The 10629-nt window shown below is 54.7% G+C and overlaps 1 protein-coding gene across 1 annotated transcript; it reads left to right on the forward strand.

The window, feature by feature from the left end:
- The first annotated feature begins 154 nt into the window (after window positions 1-154).
- LOC103613134 (toll-like receptor 13) lies at window positions 155-5132 on the forward strand. Its single transcript, XM_017730619.1, has 3 exons — window positions 155-233; window positions 651-3835; window positions 5050-5132. Exons 2-3 carry the CDS (start codon window positions 1018-1020, stop codon window positions 5130-5132), a joined length of 2901 nt encoding a protein of 966 aa, XP_017586108.1. The 5' UTR covers window positions 155-233; window positions 651-1017.
- Window positions 5133-10629: the final 5497 nt, after the last annotated feature.

Genomic DNA, 10629 nt, shown 5'->3' on the forward strand with positions numbered 1-10629 from the left:
CTCTTGCCAGCCGCCCAGGGACCCCTAAATCCGTCCAGGCAGGATTTGTGTCACCACTCCCCCACCCACGTCACAGGGAGGCGGGTGGGACAGTGGTGACACAAAGCGATACCCCAAACTTCCCTTTTCTAACCTCAAAATCGCCCAAAGCAGAGGCAGTGGCACGGTGGGAACCTGATGGGGAGGTGGAGGTCCCTAAAACCCCTTGGGACTGGGGGCAAGGGGTCCTTGGGGTGTGTGGAGGTTCTTTGGCCCTGATGGGGGTCATGGGAGTGGGTGGGGGGTCTCTGGGCCCTGAACGGCATCCCTGGAGTGCATGTGTGGGTCGCTGAGGTGTGGATGAAGGGTCCTTGGACCCTGAATGGGGATCCTGGCATTCTGGTGAGGTTCTCTGGGGTGTGGATGAGGGGTCCCTGGGCCTTGAGTGGGGATCCTGGCATTCTGGTGGGGGTCTCTGGGGTGTGGATGAGGGGTCCCTGGGCCCTGAGCGGGGTCTCTGGGATGGTGGTGGGGTCCCTGGGTTGCAAGGGGGATCCCTAGGCTGACGTGGGGAGAGTCACTGAGCCCAAAGTGTGGTCCCTGGGCCTCAAAGGGGGTCTCTGGCATACCAAGGACATGCCTCATCCTACTCTCTCCCCCACTGCATCCAGGATCTTCCCAGAGTGTGTCAGGATGTGCACCCCGCTGCTGGTGATGCTGGTGATGTTGGTGATGGTGCCGGTGGGTGTGTGCCCCTAGGCCTTCGGCAACTGCATCCAGGCGCCATGGGACCCTAGGCTGTTCCGCTGCATCCAGCGCTTCCTGAGCACCGTGGAGGCTGCAGTGGGTGACCTCCCCTCCACTGCCACATCCCTCAACCTCTCCGTCAACACCTTGCGCCAGGTGCCCCCCGGTGCCTTTGCCCACCTGCCGTGGCTCTATACCCTTGATTTGACCCACAACCAGCTGGAACTCCTGGCCCCAGGGGCTTTCTGGGGGCTGTCAGCACTGGCCCACCTAGACCTGGCCCACAACAACATGTCTGTGCTGGCCACAGGTGTGTTCATTGGGCTGGGTAATCTGAGCACACTGCGGCTGGACCACAACCCACTGCAGAAGGTGGCCCCCACGGCTTTCTGGCCTCTGGCCACACTCAGCATGCTCTGGCTTCGGGGCGGCTGGGTCAGTGCGCTGGAGCCTGTGGCCATGGCCGTGGGGCATCTGACACACCTGGACCTGCTCGACCTGTGTGGCAACATGCTGTCGACACTGGGCCCAGGGCTGCCGCCCACGCTGAGGGTCCTGCACCTCTGCAACAACTCCCTAGGAGCTCTTTCAGGGGCAACCCCTGGGGTGATGCCCCCAGGGCTGCGTGTGCTCGACCTGTCCTACAACAACATCTCGGACCCTGCACCGCTCGCTCACCTGTGCCTGCACAACCTGACACACCTGTACCTGGCTGGGAACCCACTGGACGTGGAGCAGCTGCTGCACGTGGCTGGAGTCTCCCCACGCCATGTGGACGTGTCAGGGCTGCAGGTGGGCAAAAGGGGCTTGGAGTACCTGTGCCAGCAGCTGACAGGGCCACGGCTGCAGAGGCTGCGGCTGCAGCATGTGGGGCTCACAGCAATGCCCGATGGAGCTCTGGCCAAGTGTCCAGTGCTGAGCGCCCTGGACGTGTCTGGCAACCGGCTGCGGCACTTGGGCTGCGTAGGGCGGCTGCTGACCCAGGCGCAGCGCGCAGCACTGGGCGAGCTGGTGGCTGAGCACAACCTGCTGCAGCGGCTGCCATCGTGCCATGGGACCCCGGTTCTGCACCAGCTCCACAATGTGTCCCTGCGCTTCAACCGCATCCTAGTGGCTGGTGCGGGTGCCTTTGATAATGCACCAGCGCTGCGGCAGCTGCGGCTGGACGTTAATGGGCTGGCACGGCTGGACCGCGCAGCGCTGCGTGGACTCCACGACCTGCGGCACCTGCGCCTTGACAACAACCTGCTCACCGACCTCCTGCCCGGCTCCTTTGCTGACCTGCACCAGCTGGAAGACCTCAACCTGCGCAACAACCGAGTGGCCGTGCTCTTCCCTGGTGCCTTCAAGGGGCTTGACCACCTGCAGACCCTTGACCTGGGTGGGAACAACCTGCGGCACTTGGCAGCCATGGCGTTCCAGGGCCTCCCGCGCCTTTACCGGCTCTACCTGGACCGCAACCGGCTGCTGGAGGTGAGCGCAGCAGCATTCCAGCCAGTGCAGGTGACACTGGGCGTGCTGGACCTGCGCGCCAACGCGCTGCGCTACCTGAGCCGACACCTGCGGCAGCCGCCACCTTTCCGCTACCTGCAGAACCTCTATGACCTGAAGCTGCAGGCACAGCAGCCCTATGGGATGCGCGTGGTGCCGCAACGCTTCTTCCAGGGCCTCAGTGCCTTGCGCTCGCTCTACCTGTCACAGAATTCGCTCTCGGCCATCCCCGCCGATGCCTTCGATGACCTGGCGCAGCTGCAGTACCTGACACTGGCTGACAGCAATGGCGGGATGGGCCACCTGCCCGCGGGCATCTTCAAGAACCTGAGCCAACTGCGCAGCTTGAACCTGGAGAGTGCAGGATTGCGCAGCCTCGGCCCTGAGGTCTTTGGCAACCTGACGCAACTGAAGGAGCTGCGCCTGGCCAAAAACGAGCTGCGTGCACTGGATATGACTCTGGCCACATGCCTGCCTGCCCTGCGCTACCTGGACCTGCGCAAGTGCCCGCTGAGTTGCAGCTGTGCCAATGCCTGGCTGCCTGGCTGGCTGGCACGTGGGCCCGTGCAGGTGGTCTACCTGTATAACTACACCTGTGGCGAGACGGGTGGCGCCTCCGCATACCTGCACTGCTTTGACACGCGTGTGTGCTACCTGGGTATGGGGCTGTACCTGTTTGCAGGGACAGCACCGGCTGTGCTGCTGCTGCTGGTCCTGCCACTGCTGCACCACCGTGGGTACTGGCGGCTGCGCTACCAGCTGTTCCTGCTGCATGCGTGGGCACGCGGGCGCTGGCGGCGGGAGCAGCGGCACTACACCTACGACACCTTTGTGTCCTACAACTCCGGGGATGAGCGGTGGGTGCTGGAGGAGCTGGTGCCTGAGCTGGAGCGCGGAGCCCTGCGTCTCTGCCTGCACCACCGTGACTTTCGCCCTGGCCGCGCCATAGTGGACAACATTGTGGACGCTGTGTACAACAGCCGGCACACGGTGTGCGTGGTGAGCCGTGGGTACCTACGCAGCGAGTGGTGCTCACTGGAGATCCAGATGGCCAGCTATCGCCTCTTTGATGAGCTGCGCGATGTCCTTGTCCTCGTGTTCCTCGAGGACATCCCTGAGGCTGAGCTCTCAGCCTTCCACCACATGCGTCGTGTGCTGCTGCGGCGCACACACCTGCGTTGGCCCCTGGAGCCCCCTGCACAGCCCCTGTTCTGGGCAAAGCTCAGGTGTGCCCTGAGTGGGGGAGACGAGGAGGAGGAGGAGAGGGAGAGGGGGGGCAGGGAGGAAGGGTGCCCTGGTGCATCTGGGAGCCCTGGGGAAGTTCTCCCTCAGGAAAGCAACTTTCTGGCCCAAAATCACCATTTTTTATCTGGGGAAGGTGCCCTGTGGAGTGGGAATGATGGCAGCAAGGAGGAAGAGGAGAAGGAGGAGAAGAAGAGGGGGGGCAAGGAGAGAGGTTGCCCTGAGATGACTGGGACCCCTGTGAAGGTTGCCTCTCAGAAAAGCAGTTTTCTGCCCCAAAATCACCGGCTTTTCTCTTGGGAATGTGCTCTGGACAGTGGGGATGAAGGTAACAAGAGGGAGAAGGAGGAGGAGAAGGAGGAAGAGGAGGAGGAGGAGAAGGAGGAGGAGGAGAAGGGGGAGGAGGAGGAGGAGGAGGGGGAGAAAGATTGTGGGGATAGAGAGCAGCTGCTCTAGAGTGGCCTCACCTTAGTGTAATGGGGATCCCTGGGGACATTCCTATTAAAAAATGCCCTAGGGTATATTACCATGTCCCGCAGCCGTAGGGAGCTGGAGAGAAAATCCAGCAGGCAGGAACTGTGCAGCAAGATTTATTCATTTAATTATTTTACAAACTCTTTTATAGACTTTTTTCTTCATAGTCTAATTGGACAAAGGATCAGCCACCCCTTGGGGTGATTGGCTAAAATCCTAAAACATCCATTGTCAAAATATTTTTCTACTGTACCATAAACAAGACTTTTCAAGGTTGCAGGTGGCTTGTTGGTTTACATAACTCTGCTACCTCTTCTGTGAGAGAGAAAAGTCTCTCACAGGCTTAGAAAATAGCAAGAAAATCCTTGCTAGCAGCAGTTTTGTATCCACACATTCCCAATTAAAAAAAATGGGTTTGTCCCAAAATCCCTGGTTGTCCTCTGAGAAATGAGCAGTTGGGATGACAGTAATGAGGAAAAAGGGAAGGAGGAGGAGGTGATAAGATTGATCCAGAGTTAACTCATGTAAGCACATAACATAACTGTTGGGAGACAGCAAATGTTAATTACAAAACCTAAGCAGCAGGATTCACCTTCATCTTGTCAAGATAAGAGGAACAAGAATTTACTTGAAACCAGCACAGAGATCGCTGAATCATCCAGTGAAGAACTGCGCATACTCCAGAAAGAAAGATAAAAAGTGCATTGTGATGAAGACTACTGATCTTCATCAGAAAGACCCCCGAGGAAGAAGAGGAGCCTTCCTCAGTGTGACCACCAGGACACACCATGCATGTGTGGCACATAGGCTAATGATATTAATGACTTCCCAGAACTAATTTCTGTAACCACTCCTATCCCAAGGAATGTGATGACTATTCATGAATTTTACCCATAATACAGTGTTGTAGTAAGTGCCGTGTGTGTGTATTAGGAGGAGCGATCCCCCACGCACTTGGCGCTGAATAAAGCAAATACCCACTTCTTGGACTCTGTCTCTGAAGTGTCTCTTGGCCCAGTTTGGGGAGATTCAGAGGAAAAGAGGGAGCAAGGTGGACCTCAATGTTCAAATGCAGCAAATGCTTCATCACTCAGTTCCTTTTCCCGGTGTTTGCAGACACGTGGGAGCTGCAGCTTTTGCACGTCCGGCTCTTCCTGGGCACATGCTGCTGGAGCTCAATCAGCTGCTTCTGCCCATAGCGGCACCCTGAGGGTGGGGAAGTTCCAGTGGGATACGGGAGGCACCCACCAATCCATCCCGCCATGTACTGTCCTGGCCCCCTACTCAGCAGCTCCCAGGCAGGTCCCTGTCTCGCTCCCGCCTGAGCCTCACCAGCAGCAGGATATGCCTGGCTTGGCTAGCGAACCAAAGCGTGCTGCAGGTGTCCGGGCCGACCAGCCCGGCAGGCTCATGGCCGTGATCACAGGGCTGTGGCAACTGCGGCCCAGAGAGTCCTTCCGCAAGCGCATCAGCTGCTGCCCCAGAGCAGGACGTGGCTCTGCCTGCTCTGTCCCGAGAGACTGAAGCTCCGCTCAGCTCTCGGCCCTGGGGTGGTCGGGGATGTCCCACCCGGGCCTGTCCCCGGACAGGCAGAGCCCGGCAGTGCCAGACCGGGAACAACCTTCCCTTACCTCTGGCCAGCGGGCGGATGACGCTGTCGAGGGCCAGCAGTGAGCGATTGATGCTGGTCCCTCCCACAGCCCCTCTCCCTGTTTTCTCCCTGTTTTCTCCCAGTCCTTGGTGACCCAGGCTCACTCCAAGCCCGCCAGGTCAGTCAGGCTCACCTTGGCCACATGCAGATTCCCAGCAAAGCCAACAGCGGGGTCGGTCCCACTGCTTCACCTGGATCTGTGAGGGCAGAGATGGCTGAAGCTACGGTTGCTCCACACGCCCTTGGGGAGGCTGGTTGGAGCAGCAGCACTAGCCGGACCAGGGCTCCATGTTTCCCATGGGATGGGCCAGTGGATCACGCTGTGTTGTAAACAGATATAGGGAGTTGGGCTTCATAATTGAGAGGTTGATAAGTTTGTTGGTTTCTGCACATGTTAATAAGGGCATTAATTGGGGAAACAAGTTTGTTGTAATGGAAGTTAATGTGTTGTATTGTATTATTAGAGGTTTGTCAGAGAAGTTTCTGGACTTTGTTAAAAGGGGAGTGGCATGGGTGCCAATCATCATTAGCATAAGGGGAGCAAGAGGCAAACCCCATTGGATCATCCTGACCCAATCAGACGAACCCTGGATACCAACGAGCCTACTGGAACAGACTAAAGGGGAGGGGTCCAGGGAGGGGCCATCCCCAGCTCTGGGGTATAAAATGTATCTCCCCAGTCCTGTGGGCGTGCCTCTGGCCATACCCTACGAGGGTTTAAGCACCCGGTGCTACTCCTTTGTTTTGTAGACAGGCAAATCGACATTTTGGGTCTCCAGTTGTTAACTTTATAATTCTATAATAAATTCCCTGTTCTTACATAATTGGCTCAGTCGTTTGTATCACGCTGGAGGATGGGGCAGGAGTAGGAGAGGAACCTGGCACACTGTGAGGATGAGCCAAACACCTGGAGATGACACAAAGAGCAAAGCCAGGGAAAGGATCTGGCAGGAAGGGACAGAGTTATGGAAAAGAATCAACAGCTCCCATGTTCAGTGGTGGAGACTGGTACAGCTGGTCACCTTTCCAAGGGCCTGGAAAAGCATCCAGACACCTGGATTACTGCCCTGCAAGCAGCAACGGGTGAGGCACTAGGTTCAGGCTGAAGTGATAACCAGAGCCTCCATCTGCCCAGGCAGTTGTGACAGCCCTGCAAAATCAGGGAAGTACATGGCTGGAATTGAAATCCACTGGCAAATTTGCACCAAGAAACCAGGGAGCACTTTGACAGAGTCCTGGAATGTGTCATTGCCGGCTTAGCGCTGAGGGGGACAGCCCTGGGATGTTGGTCCCAGCAGCTTCCTAGCTCCATTTCCAGCACTGATCAGAGCAGTACCACTGCCAGCAGCACTCACCTGGATGATGGCATGGGAGTGGGAGGAGGTGGCACTGGCCTTGGTGTGATGCTGCGCTGGTTTTTACTGCCCTTGACCAACATCTCCAGGATCTGCTCTGGTGATGTGGGCTGGGAGAGAATGGGCACAGAGATCAGCATCCCAGATGCGGCACCTAGACACCTCGACACCAAGCAGCCCCAGGCACTCAGGCTGAGGCATCCTGCAGCTCTGCAGGTCCTGTGACAGCTTGGGATCACATCTGCTGCCAGCCAGGAGCTGTGCAGGTGGCACCTTGGGATCTCCACACCGCCTGTGTCCCCAGGACAGGAGAGAGAGGAGTGGAGGGGGAGAGGAGGGAAGGGGAGCTTCCTGCAGCAGCCCCTGTGCCAGGGGTCACTCCCAGGCTGGGCTGGGATGCGACAAAGCTCATCGGGGAGCCCTCCCTGCTCCCCTTCATGGCAATTTTTCTCCCTGTTTCAGCCTCTTCAATGCAGCAGAGACAAAAGGAGTTCCCACACCAGCACTGCTCTGATGCAGAGGTCACCCTTGAACCTTCCCCAGAATAAGCTGATAGCCCCATTCCCACATCTCTCCCCATGAGGTGTTTCTGCTTCCAGACCTTCTCATTCCTCTTGTTTGCATCCATCTTCCAACACCCCTTTGAAGCCTCCCCACCAGCACAGCTGTCCTAGTTTCAGCCAAGACAGAGTTGCTAAAATAGAGTTAATTTTTTTTTTAGCCCTTCAAACATTGGGATCTCCATTTAGCAAAGGCCACCTGGTCAGTTAATATCTGAGGCTCTACCAATCGAGCTGGCCCTGCCCAATCAAAACATCCATGTACTGGAGAAGGGGATAAATTTCCCGCGGTGTGTATGAGAAATGGGTTAGGGAAAACTGCTTGGATCAGTCCTGCCTTTAGCAGAGGCAAACCCATCCATGGGATTGTCTTTGCTCAAGGACCTTGGTGCACTTTGTGGGTAATACAGGAGGATTTGACTTTGGGTGAGAGCAGTCTGTGATGTTGACTTGTATAACACTGGGTGCTGAATGACACGCCGCTGTGTGCCATAAGTCCCATAGCCAATGAGGATGGACTGCTCCAGATATACCAGCTCCTGATGCTGCAGCCAGCCAACAGCACAGCAGCCCTCCTGCCCTGGGAAACATCAAGGATGGACAGAATCCACAGCCATGGACTAAATGAACTCAGCAGACATCTTGGAGGCCCAGCCCTTCACAATGGAAATTATATCTGTGCTGGTATATATGTATATGTGTATGTGTATGTATATGTATGTGTATGTGTATGTTTATATGTATTTAGTGGAAAGGTATAGGATCTGGGCATGAGTAGATGGTATAGAAAGAGGGTTGGTTAGGGCTTTAATGTTTTCTGTACCACCTCACCTTTTTGTCAGGGGTGGAGGAAAGGGACTCTCTCTGGCCTCTAAGAAGAAGGGCATGGCTTCTGGATGAAAAACATTATGGAATTTTCCACCATTGTTCGTTGGCTTGGGGTCCACATTGAGCATTTTTGCATGTGAGGTACCGTTTTTTTCCTTTTCTTATTAATATTGTTGCTGTTACTGTTTGTTTTCTTATCGCACTGCTGTTTGCATCAAATATTTCTTATCTCAACCTGTGATTTTTACCTTTTGTGCCTCCAATTCTTAACTCTATCCTGCCGGAGCAGGAAGGGAAAGGCAAAGGGGGGAGCGAGCAAGCGCCATCTGGTTTGGGAGAGTCTCGGTGGGGGGCACTGAATTGGGGAGTTCCTAAACCATGACAGTTGCAAAGCAATCTGGAATTCCATGGCCCAAGCCAATAGCAACAGATCCTAGAGCAGGTTTCCATGGTGTTAGAATCCGGTTTAAACACAGAAGAGCAGAGGAAATGCGAATTCAGCGGATCGAGCCCAGAAAGGCTTGAAATGTACCCAAAAAACATGATTAAAACCAAACGAGGTTAGATGCTGGTGCCAAAAAAATGATATATTTTATTTAGCAGTAAAAGAAGCAAAAAGAAAGAAAGAGAAAAGAAAGAAAAGAGGAGATAGAGAAAGAAGTGTGCGTGGGGGGTGGGGGGACAGGGAGAGAGTGATGGGTTAGGTAGAAACATATCACCCTTCTGGGGTTCCCAACGACATCTTGTTGCTCCCCTCCATCTGGTCTTGGTGAGGGTCCCCCACTGCCGCTGTGCTGCTATGCCACACCACACCACACCGAAAAGTATAGAATCCAGTGTATTAATGTACATTTTGGGCAGGTGGGAACGCCCATGTGCCTCCCTTGCAGGGGGCCAGTCTGACACTGTCCCTTGCAGCACTGTGGATCTGTTGCGTCCTCTCTGGTGCAGGGTCTGGGGACCCCTTTGGGGGAGGCCTTTGATGGGCCATGTCACCCCCTCTGTCCTTCATGTGGATGCAGCTTCTCCTGGGGAGAAGGGGCCCCACAGCTGAGCTCCTCTGCACAGCAGAGGATGGGCATTGACTGCCTCTCACCAGAGGCTTTTTCATCACACACCCAAACCCTGTCTCCCCCTCACCCTTTGGTTCGAGGGTCTGTGTGAGTCTGGCAGCTGATAGCCCTGGGACTATGGTCTTCACTCCAAAAGTGTTAAGCTTGTGCTCCGTGAATGTATTCTTCTCTCCCAGCCCTGAGTTGTTACTTTATCTTATCTTCATCAGCGAGCAGTGTAGGGCTTCAGTCAGGGCCCCATTCAGGGTGTGGTGGTCTTCTCTGCAGCTTTTGTAATACAGTGTCGTGGTCTGACACAGCTAAGCGTCAAGCACATGAAATCTGTTATTTTCATAAGGGGAAAAATAAGAAAATATTGAGGAAAATTGGAGAGCTGCAAGGCAAAGCAGGTTCAAACTTAAACAGTTGCTGTACAAAGGAAAGGTTTATTACTAACAGAATTAAAAGTAAAAAGGAATAACAAGAAATTACAGCAAACCTCCCCTCTCTCCCAGCACTCTCCTCGTTTTACCCAACTCACACAAAGGGTAACAGAACATGGGATGTTAGTCAGTGTTGCAGTTCTTGATAAGTCTCTTTCATATGCTTCAGGAAAAAAGGGTTTTCTTCAGCTCCACATGGTTCCCAAACTGCCACCAACAGCAGATCTGCCCGGAAAGAAACAATCTGCTGTGGTGTAAAACATCTCTTCCATGGAAAATCTCACAGTTCCTTCACACTGCCAAACATAGGCTATCACTTGGGGTTATTAATCTTTTTAAGGATGAGTTACTTTGGCCTGAACACAAAGGCTTTTTTTCGCCACAAGTCTCTAAAAAAAGCCTCTCAATACTTCCATGTAGCCTGGTATAGGCACTCTTCACAATTTCCATGGCCCACACGTGAACTTTTCATCCCCCCATGTACTTCAAATGGAATAAAGAGACAAACAGTTTGTGATATTACAGTTTCTTACCACGGCATGCAAGAAGGGTTTTAAGCTACGCGCAAGAATTGCGGCACCGCCCTCTTTTCTCCTGTTACCATGCTCTCAGCTCTGTCTCACAGGACTCACTTTCTCTTTCTCTCTGACCCTGAAGCTGCCGTGTTGAAGAGTGTTCTTGTTCGGGCTTTACGGTGCAGAAAGCCTCGCTCCCTTTGTGCTGCTGGCTGCGTGGTGTCCTCTTCAGTTCAGCACGAAGTGTGCTGGCTGCAGACAGGAGGTTCTGCCGGCTCTTGCTGGCTCTGCC

This window comes from Corvus brachyrhynchos, unplaced genomic scaffold, assembly GCF_000691975.1.
Source record: "Corvus brachyrhynchos isolate BGI_N302 unplaced genomic scaffold, ASM69197v1 scaffold893, whole genome shotgun sequence".
NCBI lineage: Eukaryota > Metazoa > Chordata > Aves > Passeriformes > Corvidae > Corvus > Corvus brachyrhynchos.